The 26079-nt window shown below is 42.8% G+C and overlaps 3 protein-coding genes across 6 annotated transcripts; 1 reads left to right on the top strand and 2 right to left on the bottom strand.

Annotated features, from left to right (window-relative positions):
- The first annotated feature begins 313 nt into the window (after positions 1-313).
- cramp1 (cramped chromatin regulator 1) lies at positions 314-15612 on the top strand. Of its 2 annotated transcripts, none has more exons than XM_008416593.3 (20): positions 314-423; positions 2231-2607; positions 4887-5086; positions 5171-5324; positions 5775-5858; positions 6322-6370; positions 6466-6551; positions 6784-6907; positions 7907-7988; positions 8139-9020; positions 10056-10239; positions 10362-10528; positions 10626-10700; positions 10810-10891; positions 11073-11183; positions 11322-11488; positions 12206-12392; positions 12550-12717; positions 13028-13173; positions 13745-15612. In XM_008416593.3, exons 2-20 carry the CDS (start codon positions 2232-2234, stop codon positions 13856-13858), a joined length of 3438 nt encoding a protein of 1145 aa, XP_008414815.1. In that variant the 5' UTR covers positions 314-423; position 2231; the 3' UTR covers positions 13859-15612. The 2 variants fall into 2 exon arrangements, with proteins under 2 accessions (XP_008414815.1, XP_008414814.1); XM_008416592.3 differs by lacking the exon at positions 314-423 and adding an exon at positions 1595-1843.
- Positions 15613-16079: 467 nt separating this feature from the next.
- dhrs7b (dehydrogenase/reductase (SDR family) member 7B) lies at positions 16080-19621 on the bottom strand. 2 transcript variants are annotated; one of them, XM_008416594.3, is made up of 7 exons: positions 19487-19621; positions 18379-18550; positions 18173-18291; positions 17764-17974; positions 16959-17051; positions 16720-16872; positions 16080-16585 (listed from the first exon to the last, which is right to left on the bottom strand). In XM_008416594.3, exons 2-7 carry the CDS (start codon positions 18518-18520, stop codon positions 16380-16382), a joined length of 924 nt encoding a protein of 307 aa, XP_008414816.2. In that variant the 5' UTR covers positions 18521-18550; positions 19487-19621; the 3' UTR covers positions 16080-16379. The 2 variants fall into 2 exon arrangements, with proteins under 2 accessions (XP_008414816.2, XP_081465988.1); XM_081609862.1 differs by lacking the exon at positions 19487-19621 and adding an exon at positions 18702-19457.
- A 1585-nt stretch (positions 19622-21206) lies between these two features.
- tmem11 (transmembrane protein 11) lies at positions 21207-25310 on the bottom strand. 2 transcript variants are annotated; one of them, XM_008416591.3, is made up of 2 exons: positions 25176-25310; positions 21207-22186 (listed from the first exon to the last, which is right to left on the bottom strand). In XM_008416591.3, exon 2 carries the CDS (start codon positions 22177-22179, stop codon positions 21670-21672), a length of 510 nt encoding a protein of 169 aa, XP_008414813.1. In that variant the 5' UTR covers positions 22180-22186; positions 25176-25310; the 3' UTR covers positions 21207-21669. The 2 variants fall into 2 exon arrangements, with proteins under 2 accessions (XP_008414813.1, XP_008414812.1); XM_008416590.2 differs by lacking the exon at positions 25176-25310 and adding an exon at positions 24719-24858.
- Between the last annotated feature and the right edge of the window lie 769 nt (positions 25311-26079).

The raw sequence follows: 26079 nt of genomic DNA on the forward strand, positions 1-26079 counted from the left end.
TTGAATTTTTGGTGGTCAAAAGTCAATCTGGGAGGAACTAATTCTGGAAGAAAAAAAAAAGACAAAACAATTTACAGTTTATTCAATAAAATGTTGGGATACAACACGATTGGAATCAAAAGAGTAAAAACTGCTTTTGATCTTCAAAGTTTCTTATCGGACAATTCACGGGGCATGACAGGAAGAAAAACACAATTGGTTCTTTGTGAGTCTTCCCTCAACAACGGTTGGCGGATCTTGCTGTCAGTTAGCTTTCAAACCGCCGCCCTCCTAAACAGTGGACCAATCACGGCTTTTGTTTTGAGTTGTAGTAGGCGGGACTTCGCGCCTCCCCGGGAACTGTCATCGGCACCAGGTAGCAGACGGTTAGCAATGCTAGCCTCCCTCTCGGTTAGGAATATCATTGGGAAGCTTCAACTTCAGGTAATGCTTCAACTCAGCTGCGTATTATTATAAAGCTAACAGGGTTGGGATCTATTTTTTAAAACTGTATTTTTATAGTTAGGCGGTTTAGCAACATTTTAGTGTTTTTTCAACGACTTAGCGTTAACGTTAGCTAACCTAACAGCATTAGCAGCTATGCTAGGTAGCACCTTTTGCATGTTGAGAATTCTTTTCTAAATGTTTTTCAATGACCATAAAAAGAACAATTCATGCGATCAGCTTATTATTACAGAACCGTAATTCTTCTCTGTGTTTTTAGCATTTTATTAGAATAGCAAATCTGATGAGAGAATATAGGAAGCTCAAAGCTCATTGAATAGTTGCACGTCAGGGATGAAAAATGGTTTTTAACTTTGTGGGATAACGTTCGCTTTCTTTGTGTAAGTGTTTTGCTGACATGCGACCAGCTTTTAAGAAGGTTTTAAAGAGGTGAAACAATTGGCGCAATTATTGGCGCACAACTCTGCCTTTGTTGCAACTGTTATAAAATACAGGAAGATTTTGTATCATAAGTTCATATAAAAATAAAAATAAAAAATATATATATAAACAGTTTTTGATCCTCTGAATGACCAGAGTTATGTTTTACACCTGATCAACCATAAGGTGGGACACATGGAGGGACTTAAATATTTTGTGTCACCTTACAAAGAATGTGCTGCCTCTTCATTTTCAGATTAGGCATGTTTAATTGTTTTATATAAATATATTCATTTGCTTTTATTTATTTTACTGCAATTTGTACTGCACAACTTGGGTAATATAGCACAATTATATTGCAGGATTACAGAAGATTACACAGAATGAGAGAACTGATTTTTCTTATCATTGCACTGTCATTCAAGGGTAAAATGTCTGGACTTAATATTTCATTTGTGATCACAAAGATTGATTGGCGTCCATTTGAGAAATGTATTAAATATAAGTAGGCCCATACTAAGCAGTAAATTTAAGCATTAAATCTGAAATATGTGTGTTAAATAATTTGTACTGCTGATATAATTTCTGCAGGCGATTGTGACGTATTGTCAAGTCTTATATGCAGTCACGTTAGTGTAACTATGCACACTTCTCATTTTAAACGGGCTCGGCTGACTGACGCGTTTGGAAATTGCTCATCCACATCTGAAGATGCATATATTAAATTTGGAAGCTGTTTTCTATTTGCATTTATTATTGCAAGGGAAAAAGCTCGTTGAGTTATGTTGTTGCTGATAGAAAACAGTTGAACTGCGCAGAGTTCAGCTCAGTCGGAGCAGGAGCAAGAAGAGGGCAGGCGGCAGAGGGATCGCTTTCGGCTTTATTATGCTCAATTTGATCGGTAATTGCCAAGCAAAGCGGTCGGACTCATGGTGAAGAGAAAGAAGACGTGTTCCACCTCCGAAGAGCTCGAAAATGGGTAAAAACGGGGTTGAAATAAACACTTTATTTAGAGGTCGAATGCAGCGAGGGGCTCCTCTCGTCGTCGTTTCTGCAGGGCGCTAAACTGAAAAGCGCTCGCGTTTGAATTTAGTTGGATTTATTACGGATATTATTGCATGTTAAAGACGAATGATTCTCGGTAAAACACCCGCGCCAGTCGCCAAACGGCTTCGGTTACTAATTTCGATGTATTTCAGTTTGGTTAATTTATAAATTTGGCGTTGTTTTGACGGGACTGAAGAGGGGATTTGAAACAAACAGCGGCGGCCATGTTGAGAGACAGTGACCGTCGTCTTTAGAAGTTAATTTTGCCCAACGCTTCGCTCCTAATTGAACAATTTCCCTCTGAATGTGTCCCTGGCAGCATGACACTGGGCTCCAGGGAGGGGATCGGTGTCGATGGGAAGCCGAATCCGTCCAGAAAGCTCGAAGGCTGCGACGAGGAGGAGAGCGGAGAGCAGGCGAGCGACGAGCGCAGTACAAAGGGAGAGGAGCGAGTGGAAATTCTTAATCCATCAGCCACGGGTCCCAGCTCCGGTCCGGCCCCGGTCCTCCCCGGATCCCCGCCGAACCGGACCGGAGCGGGTTCGAACCAGCAGCCCCAGAGCTCCGCGGAATCCACCCCTCCGTGTCACGACCAGCATCATTTTCTGCGATCGAGCGTCCGACCTCCCAGCAAACGGATACGGAAGGATTCAATCGGATCCACCATCAATGGACACGGCGGGGCAAAATCGAAAGGTAACAGCGGCTGATCAGCCCAAATAAATAAGTGGGCAGAGGCTGGATTAGCAGGTGGTCTGCTCCCACTTTTAGTCGTGTCACAGTGTGTGCAGTTTGTTTATCTTTGATGTGTAAAGCTGAGAGTGTTTTTGTTGCTTTTTTAACCCCGGGCGCACTTCTGGCAGCTCCAGCTTAAGTTGCAACATCATTTTACTAAAAGGAGGAGAGACCAGAACTTACATTTCTGTCAGGTTATTCCCCGACTATTTTCAGTCACACTTACCCAGAAACTGGCAACAATGGCACCGTTAACACACATCCATGGAACTGCAGAAACCATATTGTTTTTTTCCTTCCCCCCCCTCCCATTAACAAGAAAGGAAAAGTACAGCTAAATAAATCAGAATATTTTATGTCTATAATTGAATTTTCATCTTGGAGAAACTCGTATTGCATTATGCTTGTTAGTTTAGTAAAAAATACAGTTTATCTTAAAAATAGAACATTACGTAATCTTTCTTGTGAAAATTTTTTTAGCCAACTGAAGAGTGCTTGCTCGCCACTTTTTTTTTTTTTTGCATGAATTACTGCATCAATGCAGCGTGGCATGAATTTCATCAACCCGGGGTTCAGCCAAAGAGTTGAGGAAGCCCGGGTCGCTTTAGCAGCGACCTTCAGCTCATCTGCATCGCTGGTTCTGTTGTCTCCCACTACCTTCCTCCTGGATTTAAATGAGGTGGCTGACTACTCAAGCACATGGTTTTCACCTTGTGTGTTGGTACAAATGGCAGTGTAAAAAAAGCAGGTTATTTATTTATTTTTTTAAATGATTTTAAAAGAGATAATTACATTTCCGTGGAAACATCACATCTACTTCTCGAGCCACTGATTCAGCCTGTCGCAGCAGTCCATGTTTCAGATTTGGTGTTGCCAGTTGTGTTTGTATTTCACGTTTCACGCAGGTCAACAAAGAGCGGCAGCAATAAGGTGCGTTTTCAGTGTGGATACTTTTATGGCTTGGTGAATGATTTAATCAGTCCGACCATCACTGCTGCCAGTAACACTGGTGAAATCCTGTGTAGTGATGTAGTAACCCACATTTCCCGCACTTGTGTTTTTTTGTTGGGTTTTTTTTTTCATCGTCACTGTCCCTGAGTTTTAGGATCTCCTTCACTTTGGACACTAAGAATCAATCCATCTGGGCAACTTTATTATTTGGCATGTTGAAATTGAAAGCATTATGCATGAAATATTGATTGAACAAAATGGAGTCTTTTTTTTGTTTGTTTGTTTTTTTTTAAGGACAGCCAAGTTTTGGCTACTTTCTGTAGCAAACGTAAGTGTTTCTGTTTGGATCGGATTACTAACAGCTATTTATCAGGCTTCCTTCCTCATGCTACCTAAAGGGCAGATTTTAGCACTTTGATTTGTGCCAATAAGGACTATTTTTGTCACCAGTTCAGAGTAAATATGTGCAGGAAAATCCAGCTTCTGTGCAGTTGAGATGCTGGCTCTGAGCTGCTGCCGTATAGGAAATAGTTCAGAAAAAGGCAGGTTTGCTTTGGCTCTGGTTCATATTTTTCTTTTTAAAAGCAGCTCTAAAAGTCTCGGCCCTTTAGATCAAACCAAATTAAATGTTTAGAGTGAGAAGAATTGGTTCGCTTTAACAAGATTGACTGATGGCTTTCCTCCACTTACTGCTGGTTGAGAGAAAAAAAAGCAGCCATTTTCTTATACGTATTTGTTTGACGTTTCAGCCAAAATATAACTCTTATTGATATCGTCGTTCACATCTGTTTTTGACGAGAGCTATTTTAAGCCGCTGCCTGCTTGCATTCAAACGCGTTCGCTTTAGGAAATGAAGCCCACTTTTTCTGCCTGAAATCAAGTTTGTGTAACGTCACAGTTCTGAAACCTGAACTGAGATGGTGCGTACTTTAATGACACCTGGCGTTGTGCTCGGGTAAAAATTTGGCCAGTGGAGCCCACCACGCGGTTGCTTTTGGACCAGTTTGCCACAGGCCCGGCTGAGGGGAATGATTGCTTTTCCTGCCTGCTTGCCAGAGCTCAACCACAGAGATGTGAAGCTCTGCAGGTTGGACGCTGTAATGAAAGTCTGCGGCTTAGTGGGCATTCATTTTAACATCCTCCAAATCACCTTTGTCGTGAAAATAGTCGGTTTTATGCTTTAAAAATCAGACGGGCGGCTTAGCCTAAATATCCTGGTGTTTTTAAGTTGATCTGCTCTTTTGTGTCTTAATACCAATTGAGTTTCTCTCCGTTTCTGTGCATCACAGGGGCAGAAAATGGTTCCTCTTCCCACGGGGCAGTGGGGCAATCTGTGGCCAGCTCCACAGGAGGCGTTTCCAAGACGCCTAAGGGGGGCCAGGGGCCCGCTGAGAAAGAGGAGCAAGGTGGGAACCAGAAGAGAGCCCGTCGGCAGTGGGAGTCTTGGAGCGCGGAGGACAAAAACAGCTTCTTCGAGGGGCTCTACGAGGTGAGAACTCGCACCAAGAGCGACTTTGCGAATCCCGCGTGTGATTTCCGTTTTGCACTCATCGTCGCTCTTCCTGTCCCGCAGCACGGGAAGGATTTCGAGGCAATCCAGAACAACATTGCGATGAAGTACAAAAAGAGGGGGAAGCCGGCCAACATGGTGAAGAACAAAGAGCAGGTCCGCCATTTTTACTACCGCACCTGGCACAAGATCTCCAAACACATCGACTTTGCCAACGGTGAGATTCCCTTTCTTACCTTCATCCACAAACGCTGGATCTGACAGGAAGCCGGTCAAATCTGGAGAATGTTTGTCTGATCTGTTACGGCTGCTGGAGCCATCAAGTTGGAGCTGTTTGTCACTTGAACGCAATTCAGCAGGCGAACAAGGGCGAGGTCGAGTTTCCTGGTTTCTGCTTGGGGGGGTTCTCAATGTTCATGAATGGGGGACGTGCATTTTATTTTAATGAGACCTTTTACAGCACACAAATTAAACATGAATATATTTAACATCTTCTGTATGGCATTTATTCTCTTTGGCCAGACTTCCCTTTAAGCACAAGATAAAGAGGTTTAGCAGATAAGGCTGAAGTCATGTCCTCTCTGTGTTATGGCTGGGTTATCTTTGTGTAGCATACGCAGTCCCATTCGCATCACACATGTGACACGTGTACCCTCTTTCTTTTCAGTTTACTCCCGTGTTTTGAAAAAATCGTCCCAAGAGCTGTACGGCCTCATCTGCTACGCTGAGCTGCGCAAAAAAGTCGGAGGACGTAAGTGGGAACCGTTCTCCGTGTTGCAGCGCCTTGCACAAGTATCTGCAACTCTTTGGCTGTTTCACATTGACTTCAGTCAATTTTGTTTGGGGTTTTATGTGACAGACCAACACAAAGCAGCACCTGAGTGTGAGGTGGAAGGAAAAGGAAACGATAACACCTGTATCTACCGCCGGCCCCCGTACTACTACACATATTCCTGCTGTGTAAACGTAGCCTAACTTTTCAGCTCAAGTTTTACGCTCAGGTTTTCTGAACAACCGAGAATAATTACATAAAATTATGCTCTACGTTGTTTTGGTCTGTCACATAAAATCCCAGTAAAATCAGGGGAACTGTGTTTGTTAGATTCATTAGGGCGGGACACGAGGGATGGGATTAAACCTGTCACAGGGGACAACCACACCTCTGGGACGATGACATAAACTCGCTCTCTGGTTTGTTGTTTTGCGTTTGACAGTGATGGATGAGAAGAACGTGGCAAAGCTGAACGAACTCATCCAGCAGGGGTAAGGATTCATCAAGAGAACTGACAAGTAGTTAAATGAACTTTTACTAATAAAAACAACAACAAAAAACCCAACAATTATTTCTGTTTACGTAGAGCCACCACCGTGCGCTCCAAGGGGAGAAACCTCCGAATCAAAGCCCCCATGTGTCGCGCACTGAAGAAACTCTGCGATCCAGACGGTGAGCATGCAAACACCAAACATGCTCTCCACAAAACGGTTGAACGTCATCAAATAAGAATAGTTGGAATAATCACTTCAAAATGAAAAATAAAAACTGATCTCCCACTACAATTTTTGTCCACATTACGCCAGATGGATAAAATGCTAGCGACTGTCTGGCCGCTCTCATTCTCCATGTGTATAAAACTAAAGGCTGCGTTCATTTCTGCCGCTCATTCCCGTTTCTGCAGGGGTGAGCGATGAAGAGGATCAGAAGCCGGTTCGTCTCCCTCTGAAGGTGGCGGTGGAGCTCCAACCGCGCAGTAACCACTCCTGGGCCCGTGTTCAGAGCTTGGCCTACAATCCCCGCCTCAGGTAGGAGATGTTTAAAAAAAGAAAAAACATATTATTATCCTAAAGTTTATATAAATCAATGTGTTACATCTAGAGTCACGTTGCCCTGCTACTATTTAATTCTCATTTCTGTAATTCGTGATGAGAAAAAGGGAACACGACTGGTGTCGTTTACTTAGACGTGCTGTTTAAATTTTCCAGCTGCGAAGTTCAGTGATTCATCACCTTTTTTTTTTTCTTTTTTTTTTTTTTGAAAAGGAAGCGGTTTGATTTCCTGTTTGAGTATTTTCATCTAGTTTTTCAGATGTGCCCTGTCTGCAGCTGTAGCACGCTTCTGAGGTTACAGTTGGGCTCCATTTAGACATTTGTGTACAGTAATCATAGGCATGTTTGCCCCATTGTTTAATGATTTATTAGAAAATATTTTCTACAATTATTCCAATCCATTCAGTAAATTTCAAAATTATTGGAAAAACCTATTTATTTTTGGAGCTTTGTGATTTAAGTAAGACACATTATACAGATTTTCTTTTACTTCTGTCAATTATGATGTAATATTCCAATTTTAAATGTCATTCTTTCATTAAATGTCAATTAATATTCTGCTAACTAGTAATCAAAGGCAACTCTAAACAGGTGGGTTTTTAGCCTTGATTTAAAGGAACTCAGTGTTTCAGCATCTTTGCAGTTTGTTGAAAATTTATCCAGATTTGTGGGTCGTAGAAACTGAATGCTGCTTCCTCATGTGTGGTAAAATTATTAATAACTTCTTGTTAATAATAATAATCATTATTAGTAAATGTAAATACAATTGATAGACACCGTTGTTTTATTTCCGATCAAAAAGAAACTTGTTGGTTGAATGAAAATAATGTGAAATGTAAATCTGCCAGAGGTATGAATCATTTTGGGATCGACTGCGTCATGTGTGTAAAATCTATTACATAAACGAGGCATTCTTTATCGCATCAACTTGAAAACCAGCAGCTAAATGTTTTTGTTTCGTCTTTTCCACCGCAGGATGGTGGTGGAGCTCCACAGGAAAGTCTCCTGCCTCATCGAGTATCTGAAACAGAAGTGGGCGTACCAAGACCAGCGAATTGTATCCTAGAAAACACATCGTTTGTCGCTGTTTGCCCCTCCATTTTAGAAGCCGTTCATGAAAAGCCACCTTTGCCTCATCGCGCCAAAGATCCCAGAGTGTGTTTTTAATCTGTGGTGCCGTTTGTTGTCTTTAACGACGCTTCTCCAGCTGAAGAGCCTCATGGAGAGGGCGGCTCTAGAGGGCGGCAGCAGCAGCAGCAGCCCAGACTCCCCCAACAAAGCTCAGCAGCAGGAGCTCACTTTGTTCCCTGCCGAGAGCAGCACCCTGACCACACTGCCTGGCGTGGCTCGGGTGGTCCACTCCAAGGCCTCCTGCACCGTCCACTGGTTAGAGAGCGGCAAGAGCCGGCCCAATGCCAAGGAGCTGCCGGCGGTCCAGATCCTGGGCATCCAAAGTGCTCCGCCTCCGCGGGGCGGCAGCAAATCGGGACGGGGAGGTTCCACAGCTGCCGCTGCCAACGCTTCGACGACCATCCAAGCTGACGGCCGCCGGACTGAGCCCCCCAACCCCGAACCGTCTCCGGACAGTTCCGGAAAGGTGGAGGAGAAGAAACCTCCGCCTGTTTCTGTTTCCTGTCAGCAGACAGAAGAGGGCAATGGGACGGGTTCTACAGAGACTGGCCCGGAGGTCAACGGCGGTGCAGAAACCCAATCAGAGCAGTGCAAAGAGGAGCAGCAGTCGGGCGGCTCTTCTTCAGATCTAACCCAGACTCCGTCAGCGAAACCCGCGGCGACCAGCTCGGAGGAGAGCGCGACGCAGGGCGCCGCACCGCCGGCTAAAGAACGCAGCGTGGAACAGATCAGAGAGGAGGGCTGGAGCGCCCGCGACGCCGAGAACGTCACCCTGGCTGAGCTCTATCTGATGTTCGGGAAGCCGGGGAAGCTGCAGCTGGAGTACGAGTGGCAGCCGGCCGCAGCTCCTTCCGGCAACCAGGAGAACGGGCAAGAGGCGCCCAAACCCAACAGGACACACAGGGTCCTACGCTGCCTGCTGAAGCTGGTTTCCACCGAGATCAACCCTAAACCTCTGGTAAGGACCCAAACATGCAACAACCTTTATACATTATAGTTCCTGTTTAAGGTTAAAGATAACCAGATGTTTTCTGGACAGAAGTGTGTGTGACCTTACTAACAGCAAAGAGTTGAGGTGCTCTAGATGCAGGGATAAAAGGTTGGATGTAGAAGGATTTGGATCAACCTTAAAACAAAGTGGAAGGTAACAAGTATAGAGCACAACTATGGCGATCTCAATTAATTTGATTTCTTTCATTTCATCACAAAGTATTTATTCATGCTTCACAATTTCAAGACCACCAACACAAGAGAGCACTAACTCTTAAAACTCTTAAAGTTTTAAAGGTTTAACACAAACCAGAAAAGTTTTTGTTGTTAATGACCTTATCCCTTGTCTTATCCCTTTAAAACACAGACAGACATTGTCTGTGTTTTAAAGATAAAGACAATATCTGGGTCTTTAAAACACTAATATCTGTGTTTTAAAGACACAGATAATAGTGTCTTTAAAAACACTAATATCTTCACCGCATTGTTTAAAAAATATATTCTACACACAGGATTGGAAACGTTTTCATCCACATGAATCTGCACAAATCTGCCTCTGAGTTTTGTTTTAAACATGCCAGAGCCATAGGGGGCAGTGTAGCGCAAAGCTAAAGAATGTCAGCCAGTCAGATTGCTTCAAAACAACCTCGACTTCCTGTTAGGAATTAAACATGGCTCCAAGAAATCCATTTATGTGGAAAGATATATATATGTTGAACTATTTATTAGAAAGTAAAGTTAATAAAACACAAGTAAATATGTGGATATATTGACACATTGTTTGTTGCAGGCACACGCAAACACAAATATGGAGTTTTCTCAAATCTCCGCTTTGTCAGAGTTTTTATAAAAAATCGTTTTTAGTGATATTAAATTGCATTTCCATGTGGACAATAGGCCAAAGTAAATTAAAATGGCTCAGTTTTATCTGGCTACATGTGTGGAGTAGAAACACCTGAATTGGTAATAACATTTAGTATCGATTTGCATTTTTGATCCACAGGCTCCAGAGGTGTGCTCCACCGCCACGTCTCCTCTTAAGGCTAGTCCGGATGAGCAGAACCAGACGCTAACGCCTCCAGGGAAGAGTCCAGTCGCAGGCGTCCGCAGCCCCAGCTTCGGCCGGCAGCAGGCGTCCGTCCGGGGCGCCAGGACCCAAACGCCGAACGCGGCTGCTGCTGCCTCTGGTATTTCTGACTTTCGTGGCACCGATACGACAACAATGTCTGGAGCCGACTGGAAACTTAACAGTTGTCGGAGACAGGAAGCACACTTACTCACAACGTTTCTGTTTCCTCGCCTCCCCCAGGTGGGCGCAACCTGCCTCGGTCTCTGCTGGGATCACCTGGCGACGGCGAGGGCAGCGTGTTCGCCGTTCCCACCACGCTGCCCCCCAACAGCTCGCGGCATAGCCGGATGTTCTCCCCAAACAAGGAAGCCCAGCTGGCCTTCAGGCAGCAGCTAGACTCCATCAGCGTAAGCGCGAGCAACTCATCACTTCGACATCCCGTTGCATGACGTCTTCATTCGTTCCCTACGCCCCAATACTGACCCGGGTGCTCCTCTCTTTCAGATGCAGTCAGACCTTTTCCTTTCCAGACAGAGAAAACCTCGGAACAGGCAGTTTCGGAAACCTCTCGTAGTTCAGGTATTAATGGAAAGCCCCGGTCGATATTTCTGTATACATCAGTAAAAATGAGCCTGACTGGTCACTTAAAATCTTAATTTTAATTTTGTGCATTTTTTGTGGTTCTCAGCGAACCCTTCTGCCCAGGACGACAGGAGACACTCCTCAGCACGTCTGCTCCTTCTCCATTCTCTCCAACTCCTCCGCCACAGGTACTTCAGACACGTTTTTCCTCATAGCGATCTTTATTTGTAATTATATTTCCAGTTCTTGCGTGTTGATGGGTAAAACTGCTTATTATTTTTTTTACGTCGCAGTTAAATAAATGGCTCGATTTCCTCTTTTACAACAACTTCAAGTGCTTGCTCGCTCACTTCCTGTTTCCTCCCCCAGGAACCGGATCCTTCCGGCCAATCAACACTCGCCTGGCTCCGTCCTCCCGCCCTCCCATGACCAAAACTTCACCTCCTGCGTCCAGCTCAGCAGCACCCACCCAGCTCTCCAGTACGAATTTTCACTCAGCGATTTATTTCACAGCATGACTTCCTTACCCCCTATCCCCCCAGTCTCGACACTAATTACAGTTCCCACTGATGTGCTCTTGCTAATGCTGAAATGCGGTGCACTCCGTGTTCCTGACAGACGCTCTCTCAGGCGCCATCGACCTGGCAGCGAAGTCCGCGGGCATCATCCCAGGCAGCCCCTGTCGGGACTTGGATTCCCTGGCTGTCAACGCTGCCGTCCTCACAGCAACACCCATTGTTGATGCTGCACCAGACGCCCAGCTCCTCCAGCAAAATGTCCCAGAGGTAAGCAGCCAGCACACACACACACATACACACACACACACTCAGATATTCACCAACACCTTCCAGTTGATCTCATTAAAGAACTGATGCAATAAATGTGCAAACAGGCTTAAAGGTGTTTATAGGTTAATGTCAAGTCATGATACTTTTCAGGGTTGAAATTATGCAACTGGAGAATTTTGCACATATGAAGAATGTTTAATACTTTATATCCCTGCTTGTTGTTTGCATGATGGATGTCTGCATTTCTTTTGCACCGATTAGAGCATTTCATGTTTGTTTTTATATAGAAGATCGCCTCTCTTACCTTGCATCCCATCTCACTTCCTTCTTTCCTAGATCCTGGCGTTTTTTCATTTCTCCCTTCTCTTTGTACCCTACGTCCTGACCTTTGTTTATTGCTTGTTTCCTATTTCATACAGGCTCTGGATTTAAACGAGACCTGTTGTAGAAATATTGTAGCTTTTGCTCATCCTACATATATGTGATTAGGATAATACATCCATCCCTCAGTCCATCCAACCTGAAGACTAGAAATTGCTTCTGTAGCCGTTTCTTTTTGTATTTTAGAAACAATAAATTATAAATTCGCTTTGGAGTCTTTTTACATGAAAAATGCGTCGCTGTTGAGAGCCGCCACAGAAACATCTGCTCCACGCCGTTTCCTCTTCTGTGTTTTATCACTGGGCTGAATGATGACGGTCGCTGTTTCCACAGAACGGCCTGCCGCCTCCGTCTCCTGGTGGGGCAGGCAGCGGGGACTCCCTCCTCTCCCCGCCCAGCGTCGCCTCGCTCCTCGACATCTCTCTGCCCGGCCCCCCGGAAGAGGCCCTCACCCCCGGCGAGCCCCAGACACACATCAGCGACTCCATAATCGAGCTCGCCATTAACTCGACAAACTACGGTGCGTGTCGTTCAGACTCCCACATGCCGACTCTTTTAAAAAAAATAGAAAACCATCAGAGTTCTGTGATATAATCTGAGGGATCTTTCCTGCTGTTGGTTTTTTTTTTATTTGCTTTGTTATTGATGTAATAAAAACATGTCGCGTTTTCCTGCAGGTGAGGAGGCTGCTCTCTCTCCAGCCAAGCTGGGTAACGGCGACCCCTCCAAGCTGCTGGCCTCGTCTCCCTCGGTCAGCCCGTCCAGGGGCTGGATCCCGTCGCCCAGCCACGACCCCCAGTGGTACCCCAGCGACTCCTCAGACTCCACGCTGGGCTGCCTCCTATGTGAGCCTTTTTTAACCTGCTCATATGTAAATGATTCCTTTTTAAAAAGCTTGTTGTGTTTCCACAAGATTAGAAACGTGTCGGTTAAATCCAACATGCTGCGTCACCTTTAAGTAAAATCAGAACAACAATCATAGTAGGAGTTAATTTTTAAAAAAGCTCTTTGCTTTCAGGTGTTTATACTTTAACATGTGACAGAATCTCAGCTGCGATGGCCAAAGATGAAAAGAAAAACATTTTCGTTCCTCATATTTGCTGCTCTGAATATTCACTAACCCGGCTGCTTTTCTTTTCTTTTTCCCCCCTCCAGCCAGCATGGTTTCCCCTGATAAGAGCAGGCGGACCACCCTCACCCCCTCTGGCCCCTCAAGCGGCACCGCTTTGCTCGGTCCTAGTCTCCTGGACTGCAACTCCCATGACTCCTTTCAGTCCCGTGGCCTTCCTGACGTGGCAGAGGTAAAAAAAAAAACAAACAAAAAAAAACAATCTTCCTCATCTCGTTTCCACATTTGCTCATCCTCAAGTCGTCTCCTCACATCTCGGTGTGAACAAAGGTGGTGACAACCAGCAGAACAAGTGTTGTGAACTGTTAGTGAATGTGACTCATCACTTATGATTTAACCAGCGCTTTAGGCACTTTTTACCATCCAAATATTAATCTAAAAAATAAATGAATAAATCAATGGATTACCCCTACACTCTATTGGTGTTAAGGCAAGCAGAACGGGATATGCTGTAAACATTTTGATGTTAAAAGTATGTTTTTAGATGGAGATGCACCTTTGCTACAGATGATAAAACGTAAAGAAATGCCATGTTATTGCATGTTAGGCAATAAATGTCTATTTTCTTATTTAAAAAGGAATTGAATTATTTTTACTTTTTATGTATTTCTAGGATCGTGGTTATTGTGCCAATTTAAAAAAAAAATTTAATCCCACTCATAATAATCGATTGCTAATATAATCGTAATTTGTGGAAGTAGAACTCAAAATGATTTTCGTTTTTTTTTTGGGGGGGATTGCAGATGGACACTCAGCTTGCCTGCATGATGAGCGAGAGCAGCGTGGACTACATCGCTCGCTTCAATGACCTGGCTCAGGAGCTGGCCGTCACCGAGCCCTCCATCCCTCCTCCGTGATGAACAGAGCCATCTGGAGGACGCACGGCTGTCCCTCCACCTCGGATCGCCGTGGAGACGGCCTGACCTCCCCCCCCTCAAAGCCATCCCTGCCCTGGAGTATAAGTGCAATAATAACAGAGGAACCTGAGCTTCTGGTTTCCTCTAAACTGTTCTTTAAGGTAAAAAGAAAGAGAGGAAAAGAAAAAAAAAACACCCTTTAAAATCATAAACACTTTAGATGAATCACCGTGTTTACAAAACACAGCCTCATCTTCTAGGAGAATACTATGCCATATCTGAACAAAAATATTTCCACCAGTCTGTCTCATCCGCCTCTGTACGTCTCGTGTGTTCTTCTACTCTTACGTCGACTCCCCGAAAATGTGGAAATCCATCAAAATGTGCAGGAGCCCAAGCTGAAACGTGGTTTATTTATTTCTTTCCAACATCTAGCGGTGAGTCTCAGGTTGAACACGGTGAGGTACTCGCTCTAATTAAGTTGTAGACGTGTAGCATAAACCGGCAACGGCGTCCATCGTTGTGCCCCGCATTTCGCACGTCCTTCATATCAGTTCACGTTTTCTGGCTCGGTTTGAACCCGGCTTCGTTTCTTGCAGCCGCTCACCGAATGGCAGCTTGTTAATTAGGTGATATTTTTGTAGTTTTCAGGCTTGGGATCAGCTGAGATGAGCTGCTTTGTCAGTATTTTGCAGATCACAAACAAAATGTTCAAATAGCAGTGTCGGTTGTCAGATGGTTTGCTTTTAGCGTGAAGCTGAATAGACAAATTTCAGCTGTTTAAATTTTAAATTTTTTTACATTTCACCAGCTGGCGCTTTATTTTATACGAATTGTGCAGGTTTTGAATGCTTTTTTCCCCCGATATGGACACACCTGGATTATTGAGATTATTAGCCGTGAATCTACTTCTGTGGTGCTTCCCCTCCCACCCCCATCAGCCATGTTTGTTTGGTTTACAGGTAGCTGAAAAAGCGTAAAAGCAAACAGTGAGAAGAATGTAACTGGATCAAACACTAAAGCCATAGTAGACTCTTAGCTTAATTTAAGTTTGTTTTTTTTCCCATTTTCATCATTAATTAAAACAACTCCCTGAAAGTTAATCCCCCTTTGACTGTTACTAAATTGTACTAAAACACTATAGCTGAAATCAACATGATTGGCTTCTGAACTTGTTCGTACTCTGACATCATGTCACTCTAATTAAGACAACAGGTTCCTCTTTATCCGTGCAGCGTTTTGCAACACGCATCCTGCTGTTAGCCCACACTTGGTGCATTCAGGGTTTATATTTGCGAACATCTTCTGCACGGTTGGAGTACAAACTGCAGGACAGCTTTTTAATCGTCATTCCACGAAAGTAATTTGAAGACGTCGCGTTTCTTTTGGCGCCTCAGTGGCTTTGACTTCACATTGTGGAAGCTCTGCGATGTGGAGGATATCAAAAATTAGCTTCATTTTGTGACACTAGAGGCTCTCTATATACATATGTATAAGGAATAAATGGCAGGTTTTGTATTTTAATCTGGAACGTTTTGTCTTTTTCCGTTGAAGGATTTGTACAAATGTTAATTCCAATATTCTCTGCGCCCGTGTAACATAATGTAAAAAAATGATATTTGGACTATTTATTAACATTTCTTAAAGTGTTTTTCTCTGTTTAACTTAATATTAAGGTGTCATCTTAAAAGGATAAACCTGTTTTAAGTTTTGTAAGAGCTGTTTTTATTCAGTGTATAAAGATAGATGCAACATCTGCTTGTCATTTCTTGTGCTGATGTCCCAGACATGGGATGTTTTCACTGATCTATAGATCTGCCATAAATACTAACACCTGATTTAGGTGAACTTTAAGTTGTGAAAATGTTCATTTATCTGCAAGCCTTTCAAACCACACCAATTCAAATTTGCAGTAATAAATAGTTATATGACTAACATGCTTTCCCCATATACCTGCGCACACGCCTCCAAATTGTATGCACGTGGCTGCAGGAGGCTGAAAAATGCATTATTGAGGCTAAACAGGAAATGGAGATAAACAGCGTTTTCCTTAAGGAGGAAATGTCTGGGGGAAAAAAACGGAGTATGACTGTTTAAAACGAATCCCTGAAAACTAAGTTGATGGGGTCAGAACCAAAACATGGAGGATTTTTATCCATTGTCATCAGATTATTAAGTCATTTAACAAAACTGCAAGCAGTTGATATCACATCACCTCCCGTTTCATTTGGTCTCCGATTCTTCTGTTTATGATAAATAATGATGTGGCATTTACAAATGACATTGAAACAGATTTCTGGTCATACTCTGATGTCATTTCTAGCAGGAAGCAGCTGGGCTCACCTGATCAGTTCCAGAGCATTTTAACAGTAGGTAACATTATGCAAAAAAAGCACGCCGGTTTCTGTGTGAAGAATTGCCAAAGAGCTCACTCTGTCCACTTCAAATCCGCTTGACCTCAAGCGTCCAGAGTCCCAGTTTGGCCCGACTCGCTCGTACGTAATCCCCTTCAGCTGCCGCGTCACTCGTCTTTGCGCCTCTGCTCTTTGCGAGCCCGCGACGCCATGAGTTTGAAGAAGAGCGCTGGCCACAGTGTGCGGAGGTAGACGGCCACAGTGGGCTGGGGTCCGGCCAAAACCACGTCTTTGCTCTTCAGGCGGACGGCCTTCAGAACCGCGCGAGCCACAACTTTGGGGTCCCAACCCGACGCCGTGGTTTTATCCACAACTGGATGAGTTGTAAAGTATATGTTAGTACAGAAAAACAGTTCAGATACTTTCATTAAGTCATTTGACAGCTGCTCTGCTTTTAAATCTACTCCTCCAGTTGATGAGGCAGTGATTGCTCTTTGAATGCCTCACCTCCGTACGTGGATCCATCTCCAGTCATAGCGTTGACCGACAGGTTGGTTCTGATGTACCCGGGGCTGATCACCGTTACTGGTATACCCAGGTGTCCCATCTCTGCCCGCAGGCAGTCAAAGTAGGCCTGAGTGGCGTGCTTAGATGCTGCATCTGGTCATATGATTTAAGAAAAAGACTGATATGGGTGATTATTTTACATAACATTGTCCTGAAGCAGCAAAACTAAAAATGCTTACAAGCAGATCTGTAAGGAATCGCTATCTTTCCCTGGACGCTGCTGATGACAACGATGTGGCCGCTGCACCTCTGAACCATGGAGGGCAGGAGAGCTGCAAAGACGACAATAGTGCTTCATGTTGACACAGTTTTCTTCAGCTTCTTACTCTTAAAGATTTTGCTTTCAAACTGGGTTTAGGTCACTTGTAGATGAAGGAAAAAAAAAAAAAACGTCCAAAAACACAGTTGTGTATGTTGCTGGTGAGAGTTAATGGCAGGGGCTCCTGCAGGGCAATCCTGGGAGAAAACCTTAAGACCAGATCAGAGTCTCACCATCCAACACTATGGTTTAGATCAAAGCATGTTCATGGCCTAATCAAAGTTTCAACCTAAATCCTGTTAAAAATTTGTAACAAGACTTGAAATTTGCTGCTCACAAACACTCTGAACTCTGGCTGTTTTCGCAAAGAAGAAAAAACTAAATTTCAGTATGTGGTGGTGTAAAGCTGGAGGAGAGGGGGAAAGTGATAAGTGGTTCTACAAAGTATCGAATGAGCAAAGGGTAAACATGAATATAAGCCAGACTTTTCCAAACTTTTTTTGTTCTATAGATATATTTTTAAAAAATCACAAATTGCTCTTCCGTTTCACAATTATGTCCTGCTTTGTGTTCGTCTAGCAAATAAACATCCCCAAAATAATTGGTGTGTTAAAAGTTAAAGTGGTATGAATCCTTTCGCAGAAAAAAATTGATCTTATTGCTTCCATATTCAGTCTGACATCAAAATGTATGCTGTAAAAATGAAACTCAAACTCATTACCAACCTTGAGTGAGAGAAATGGGACCAAAGTAATTGGTTTCCATAACATCTCTTTGAACAGTCATGTGGGTGTCCAGTATGTTGCCACGGTAACTGATTCCTGCATTATTAATGAGGACGTCGACGTGTCCGTGGCATTTCAGGATCTCCTCGGCAGCTTTTCCCACAGAGTCCGCTCTGGCCAGGTCGAAGACGATGGTGCTGGGAGCGAAAGTCTGCAGGATGAACAAAACAAAGATGGTAAATCAAACGGTTCCCCTCTAGATTACAGAATTTTGCCCTTCTCTCACTAAAACAACAATAGAGACTTAAAAAAAATAAAAATAAATAAAAATTACACCAGTTTGCCTTTTTGTGTGACAAGATACAACTTGATGAGAAAAACATCACGGCTCGTGGGGACGTCCGCCTACCTGGCGCTGACCGTCTGCTGAGTTTCCACCAAGCTCCTGCACCACCTCTTGCAGGCGAGCCGCATCTCTTCCACACAGCACAAGCCGAGCACCTGCAGCGTGGAAGACTCGTGCACACTCTACACCATAAAAAGTTTTCAAAAAGTTAGCTATTGTTAGGAGACTTTGTCCTGATCATCTAAAGTAACAATGAACAAACTGCTGACCTCTTCCAAGACCGGAACTGGCTCCTGTGATGACCACGACTGCACCCTGGACGGATGCTCCCCGTCTGAGGCGGAGAAGTATCTGGAACAGCAGCAACACTCCCACACTTGCTATAACCAGAGGAAGCACTCCTCCTCCCATGATGCACTTTGTGTCTGACAGTAACCCTTCCTGTTGGTAAATTAATGCATTTAATCTATTTGAACTGAAAGTGCAGTAACCAGCAAAGAAATGCTTCAAAGTCCTGAAGAGCTAATGGTAATAAATACACAATTTCATTGGTGAAAAAGAACTTCAACCCACTTCAATATAATCTGAGTACCTTATTGGGCATAAACATAAAGGGAAAACTCTGCTCTGAAGCATTACTCCATCCATCTTTAGATGTTCTGCCTCCAGCTGGGCATTTTTAGGCATCCACAAACATTCATTCCTGTGATGCAAAGCAGTAATTACAACACCCACACCCTTGAAAGTAACCATGCTTTGTGGGAGAAGATTGATTTCAACCACCATTCGCTTTTTAAGGAAACCATTCTAGAAAAAAGATAGATGCTGCTCATTAACATTCCCCCTCTGAGCCATTTAAAGGACAATCAAAATGAATCAAATACAATTCTTTGTCTCAAGGCTAAAACAAAGTGAAGATGAGGCAGTACATTTTGTGCAAAATAAGAATTCTGACCGTCTCAACTTAGTGCCTCGGAGATTGATTTGACTAATAATAATAATAATGATGATAAACCCTATTTTATATAAAGTACTTCACCGAGACACACAGTTTTGAAATATATTAACAGATGGACATGACTAAGAAAGCAATTTCAAGACATGTATCAGAAATGCTGATACATGGAAGAGCAAAAGACCTTTAGTCTATCAAAGGCAGCAGTGGTGATCATATTTTTTATTGTTAATTATGTTAACATGTTGAAAGGCTTTTCGTTATATGGTGACAGTGGCGTGCCCTACTCTGTAATGAACCCACACATGTCAATTTATCTCTACAGAGTAAAACAGTAACGCTAACTTTAGCTATAATCAAAGCTGCAAATAAGCTTGACAACAGTTGATAGCTTGTCAGCTTAGATTTAGTCAGAAACTCACCTGGATTGATTTCGAGGGCTACACAGAGCGAGGTGTGCACCAATAAAACAGATCACTTCCTGTTTGGTTGAAAACAATCCGCATGTTTCTCCACGGGCTTTATCTGTCTGCGCACAGCGGCCGCGAAGGATTGTGGGAAGCGTAGTTTCACGTCAATGACATTTATGAAGAATGTCATCGATACAAGTTAGCTTTTTGCTTTTGTTGTAGTTTAAAACAAATCGTTTGTTTATCTTATTCGTTTGTTGGTGGATTAGCTGGTTGGTTGCAGTTGCCCACAAAGACTAATTGATGTTTTGCATGGTTGGAACATGCAGTGCTCACCTGTAATATCAGATCAACCGTCTCTCCATAAATGGTTGGTGGACTACAACATTTTCCTACAGGTAGGTTTGGTTGCAAGACGTCTAAGAAATAATTAACCCGCCTTTCCTCCCCTAATTTGCAATGGTTGTTTCCCAGAATGGATAGAGGCAATGCTGCGGTAATTGGTGAGCATAACAAGATTCTCCTTTATTTACATTTTATACTTAGGGGGGGTTTAATTGCTCTGCATCTTCCGTGATTTTTCAAATTCATTAGCTGATGTATTTGACAGCAAAGGTTGATGTGTTGAATCCCCACATCTGAATATGTCAGGTATTAATGGATTGAAAACAATTGATTTGCTGCACTATAGAATGAAACCCAAATAGATCATCACTGGCAAGAGAAAAACATTTTAAACAAATTGTGTATTTTTGTGCAACAAGTTCATTCTGTACATCGACATGAATATAATCTAGTTAAGGCCGTTTCTGATCCTGTGGGATAGTTCATACAGGAACGACTTCCAAACAAGAAATGTGTGCACAAGTTTGTTTTCAGAGGTTGCTTTCCTTCATTATATTTTCATTGTGCAAAAAGTGAGCCTAATCATGATGCTGCCACCACCATGCTTGACAGCTGGTCGTTAGATTTGAAAGCCTCAACTTGAATCCTCCTAACACACTTCTCGTCTTTGTGGTCAAAAAGTCCAATATTTGTCTCATGTGACCATCAAACTGTACTCCAGAACTCATTTAGCACAGGTGCAGCTTTTGAAGGAGGGGGTTAGTTTTGGTGGCCGCCCTCTCGGTCCCTGATGACATTAAACTGCGTTGTTAGGAACATCCGACAAACAGACCCTTCTATTCCTGAAGATTTGGGGTCAGATGGTTTAGAACTGGCTTTTTCCAACAGGACAAATATAAACACATCAAAAGTGGCTCTGGAATAATAACAGAAGGAAATCGGTGCCATGATTAAAAGCTTGTGCAGTGTCTGTATAGTTTTGATCATATTTGGATTAAGGGAGCTCAAAAACAAACGTAAACGAGTGCACCAATTTCCTGTGTTTAATGAGTTAGTTCAGCCATTTATAGGAACTATACGTCACATACGACTCTAGTTTCTAGAGAAAAGTCGACACATTTATGTCTGAATTCTGTTTTATTCCATTTGGTTCCTCTGAGCTGGACTCGTCCTTTAGTTTCCTGTTTAGCTTTTCAGGTCAGCGTTCAACAGCGTCTGCATTGTGTCTCCCCTTAATGTTAATGTGATGTACAGCTATATCAGCTTCTCATGTGATCTTAATTTGATTCATTAAAACCAGTTCACTGTGGCAGGACAGTCAAGTGAATCAGCTTCCAGACATCAGAGGGAATCGATTTAAAAGGGGGGCGAAAAAAATACAGAAAAGTACGTTTGAAATATCCTAATGTTTAATGAAACTGTGGTGTAATGATCAGCGACAAAGGAGTACAGCAAAACTTCGAGGGAAAGGAAAAAAAAAAAGCCTGGTACACAAAACACATCGTCCCATTTCAAATCCAAAGCGATTCAGTCCAGAGGAACTGCAGCCATTCCCTTTTGCTCGAACCCGTTTGTTGTGTGTCGGGGGGCAAAGGTGGAGAGGAGAAGGGAGGTGGCACAAAATGACTATGTGTTGTCGTCACTTAGTAAAGGAAACACGTGGGAAAAGAACTTCTCTCTAGTTTTAACTATATCCCTCTGATCAGAGTTTACATGGAAGTGCCCGCCGCATGTGGCGCTAACGGCCGAGCCTTCCACTTGCAGGTTCTGTTGTTATGGTTGATTTTTTTTTTTTCTTCTTCGTTTGTTTTTTTTTTTAGTTTTTTTTTTTACTTCTCTTCAGAGCGCACTCATACCGCATAGAGTTCGTAGATCTTCTTGACGCAGTACGCCAAAGCAGCCAGCGCTATCGTGTTATGGAGTCTCTTTCTGTGGACGTCATCCCTGCGTACCAAAACCACGGGAGTCGACGAGGTCAGCGTGTGCAGGGGCAGCCGTGAGAGTTTTTGGCTGTCGTATTCCACCTGGTACTTGCAGCAGGGGTCGAACTGCCACGAGATGCCGTAGAGCGCAGCGCAGGCCACGCTGAGGGCGCCGGCGGGCAGCGCCACGTAGCGCGAGTACTCGATGGGTAGCGAGAGCGGCGTCAGGAGGCACACCGTGCCCGACAGCACGGCCGTCTTGTGCAGGCAGTTCCCCACCGTGATCCAACGGGCCGTCTCGTCGCCGATCCGCGTGGGCTCGATGACGATGTATTTGCACTGGGCCTCCAGCGCCTGCTCCAGCTCGTACTCAAACTGGTCCTGTGCATTCTCTCCGTTGTAGATCTCGTGCACGATGTAGCAGTTCGAGTCGGCCATCACTGCCCTGCTCAGAAACAGATCGAGGTGTTGGGGAGGGGAGTGGAGGTGAAATGTGAGTCGCCAGGATGACGCAGGAATTGTAGGAATTGTGTAAAGTTTATTTGACAGGTAGCGTTCCCTCATCAATTTTATTTATTTTTTTATTTAGGATCAGAATTCTGCCTTTACAAAAATTCCCACACATAAAATATGCACCTCTGACCAGACCCCACCTGTTGCTAAATATTACCTGCTAGTTATTGGTACGAATATTGAACACACCGATATTGTGATAATATAACGTACAGCTTCAGATTATTGTGTCACGTCTATCTGGTCGTCAACATTAACACAACTACGCTTTCTCAATCCTCAGTTAAATCCACTCTTTTCTTTCATGTTTAGAAAAAAATGCATTTTAATTATTTATGATTGGTTTTTAATAAATACACAGGGCAAAGTTTTTCAACCACCACCGCCTTGAAAGATATCTTAAAATAATACTTCTTTTTCTATGTTTTTTTTTCTCCATTTATATAAAGAAGTTAGTCATAGCTGTGGTAAAAATTTAATCTGTTTCTGACGGTTTGCATTTCATTTAATCATTTACTTACAGAACAAGCAGACCCAAGCACGTCGAAGCAGTGTATGAGACTGCAACACGCTGAGAAACTATGCTGTTCTTAGCTCACTGCAATCGAGACTTAATCCAATCACTGGAAATAATTGGTGAGTATTACTGCTTGACGAACTTGGAACAGTTAAGTCGGGTTTGATATGATTCTCAGATCCAAGTTTGGACTTCAGAGGGTAAACACGCACAGCATAAACAAACATTACTTGGTCTTAGTTTTCTGTCATCCGGTTTAGCTCATACTTGGAGTTCTGGAAAGTCAGAAGTGGCTGATGAAGCAAACGTCAATGTGCTTGCACAACTCCATGTTTCTGGGAATCTCATTAGCCCCACATATTTCTGTTTACCTTAAAAACAAAATTTATCTTAAGTAATGAAGCAGACAGCACAAATAGTAGTTTTACATGAATATATAATCATTGCAACCAAGAATTTGTTAATCACAATATTTTTGCATCCACAAGGTCTTTTTGATTCTGTAAATATCTCCAATGGCAGCAACAAGCAACTGATTGTAGATTACTGCGAAAAACAATTGCTTTATGTCCCATGCTGTCCAATTCACCAACAATTATTCTAACCAATAAAAACAAAACAATCAAAGATCAGTTACTTAATGTTTGACATCTGGGAAGAAAGCCATGTTTTTGTGATTTTGGATGACAACTTTTCACAACATTTAATGCAATTTTAAAATTCCAGCTTTTTAGGACCAACATAAATTATGTGGCTGGCTGAATTTCAAACAGAATGGTGACATTATGTAAGCCCATTAAATATTGCAACAAATGGTTCTTTCTAATAAAATGTTTCTCAACTCCGGTCCTCACTGCCCCCCTGCTCTGCATGTTTTAGATTTGCCTCCATTCCAGAACAGCTGATTCAAATGATTGCATGACATCAAGTATTGCAGAAGCCTGTTAATCACCCAGAGATGCAATTCAGGTGTGTGGCAGAAGGGAAATACCTAAAACATGCAGGACAGGGGGGCGTGAGGACCGACGTTGAGAAACACTGAGTGAAAATAGTAAAACCACCTGGAGGATTTTGACTTGATAAATTTAGCAGCTCTTGTGTCATTTAAATGTTTTTTTGGTTTGTTTTCAGGTAAAATTGTATACCTCAATTCAAAATTGAAGCTCGTGCATTATTTTGATTCATTACAGCGTTTCATAATAAATGTATTATGGAAGTAACAAATTATTTTTCTAGTAAAATGTCATAATATATTTTGATAAATATATTACAACGGATCAAGATCATAACTCATTCGAACATTTCATCAACAAACGTACTGCAGCCTCATGTGAAGTGGTGACAAATACATTTGCTCTGTTGCTTTTTGATTTACACCGAGGTCCTCCAGATCCCGCCGAGGAAATGTCAAACACTCCACATCAAACAATTAAAACTCATCTAAGTGAAGGTTATTAATCCTAGGAGACAGTCTACACGTTACCCGACGATTTTAACCAGGAACATAATGTTCCTGAGCGGCGGCTAGATAAGCACCTCAGTCGCATGCATGCTTAAAAGTTTGGAGGACTGTCCGGTTAAGTTCAGGACCGTATTACTTTCCCAGCCGCGGACTCTCGCAGCCCAGCCAGACCTCGAACTAAGCGTCCCCCCGGTACAACATACTAGTTTCCGAACAGACGCGTGCTGAAATTCAACTTCTCTCCACATTCCCAACAGTTTGCCTGAAATACTCCAAATATCACATGAGCAGCTAGTTTGTTTCTCTGCTAACCACGGTAGCTAACGACAGCTAACCATGGCTAAAAAAAATACAATTTCTCTCGTTGGCGCAAAACTTTTGAACCCCAAATAAGGTGCGTGTTCGGGAACTGGATATGGCATTAACAAAACGCTATATCCTGTACAAATAAATTGACATTAAAGCCAAAATTTGGAGTAACTGACCTCTCCCTGCTTACTGGGACACCGCGCCTCCTTCCCAGCGACGCCATGTTGGAAGATACGACTGTGATTTCAATTGACGTATAGTCGCGCTCAGCATTTTGGGTGTTGTAGTGAATTTAATTGCGGAATGTGTGGGTGTAGCCTATTTGCTGAATTACAGTTCCCATGATGCATTGAGGTTATGTGTACTTGCTGTACGTATTTTGTAACAAGTTTGAGAGGTCAGGCGAGATTCTTTATTAAACCTGTCGAAAATAATTAAGGTAAATCTACCTAATTTTAAAAAAAATAGAGTTTACTGCAATACATAGGCTAAATAAATAATTTTTGATTTTAAATCTGTAATCATGCAAACACAACATGGACATATCGTCTCTTAGAACAGACTGTAACACATCGTACATACCGCTATCTTCTTTTGGTTTGCGGCTTTATGAGTATATTTCTGGACACTCACCCATATTGTGCTGTGTGGATGTGTGCGTGTGTGAGGCTTCTGTCCGCCTGTCGGAACCCGACGCTCTGTGGATGTAACAAAGATAAAGGCTACGTTCAGGAATGTGAGATCGCTTTGAACCACATGCTGTGCAGCGGACAATAATGTGACAGCTTCAAATTCCAGCCTGCATGACGCACGCATCACATTATCAATACAAATAAAACTTCTGGGGATATTTAATAATGATATATATAGCTGCAAGGCTAAAGTGTCTTAATTTCATGCCAGTTTATTTTTGTTTTGTTTTTATTTCCGAGTTAATATTCTTATTCTCAAACTCTGTTGAACATGCAGTTGTAAATACCAAAATACTCCAGAAGTACACGCAAAAATATACATACATTACTTCCAGTTTCATGTTCGTTAGGATGACCAAAAATAAGTTCTATTTGCTGAAAGATTTTGGGTTTCCCTCCACAAGTTTCTCTAAATAGTTTGCTGCTGGAATTTTGACTAATGTTTATAGGCTGCCTTCTTCCCACATACATTTTTATGACTTTGTGATGACCACTGTATGGCATTAATGTTGTCCTTAAACCACTTCCTAACTAATCGGTAGGATATAATTTCTTCTGAAGTCTTGAAAAGTTGCTTTAGTACTTCCACATAATGCTCTTTCCTTATGACTCCATCTGTTTTGAGAAATAGACGGAATCCCTTTTGCAGATATAACAATGGTCCTTGACAAAACACTTGAATTTTAGCTTCGCTAGATTTTCAAGACCTTGAAAATCAAGACTTTTGTTCATGAGTAGATTAGATTACAATAATGCAATTGCAGTTTAATAAAATGTTAAAGTACAAACACACGAATCATCCACCCCTACATACTGACAAGAATTAGATCAGATGTTTTTATCTC

This window comes from Poecilia reticulata, chromosome 8 (assembly GCF_904066995.2).
Source record: "Poecilia reticulata chromosome 8, P_reticulata-male-v2, whole genome shotgun sequence".
NCBI classification, from domain to species: Eukaryota; Metazoa; Chordata; class Actinopteri; order Cyprinodontiformes; family Poeciliidae; genus Poecilia; species Poecilia reticulata.

Bases quoted from the DNA above. Each gene is read 5' to 3' on its own strand.
- dhrs7b (XM_081609862.1), bottom strand. The intron at 16,873-16,958 runs GTAAGCATTTTT...TCATATGACCAG, and splicing joins GATTCCTTACAGATCTGCTT to ATGCAGCATCTAAGCACGCC. The intron at 16,586-16,719 runs GTGAGGCATTCA...CAACTCATCCAG, and splicing joins AGATGGATCCACGTACGGAG to TTGTGGATAAAACCACGGCG.
- cramp1 (XM_008416592.3), top strand. From the start codon at position 1,794: ATGGTGAAGAGAAAGAAGACGTGTTCCACCTCCGAAGAGCTCGAAAAT. The intron at 11,489-12,205 runs GTAAGCAGCCAG...CTGTTTCCACAG, and splicing joins TCCAGCAAAATGTCCCAGAG to AACGGCCTGCCGCCTCCGTC. The intron at 13,174-13,744 runs GTAAAAAAAAAA...GGGGGATTGCAG, and splicing joins GCCTTCCTGACGTGGCAGAG to ATGGACACTCAGCTTGCCTG.
- tmem11 (XM_008416590.2), bottom strand. From the start codon at position 24,765: ATGGCGTCGCTGGGAAGGAGGCGCGGTGTCCCAGTAAGCAGGGAGAG. The intron at 22,187-24,718 runs GTCAGTTACTCC...GTTTCTGAGCAG, and splicing joins GTCCCAGTAAGCAGGGAGAG to GGCAGTGATGGCCGACTCGA.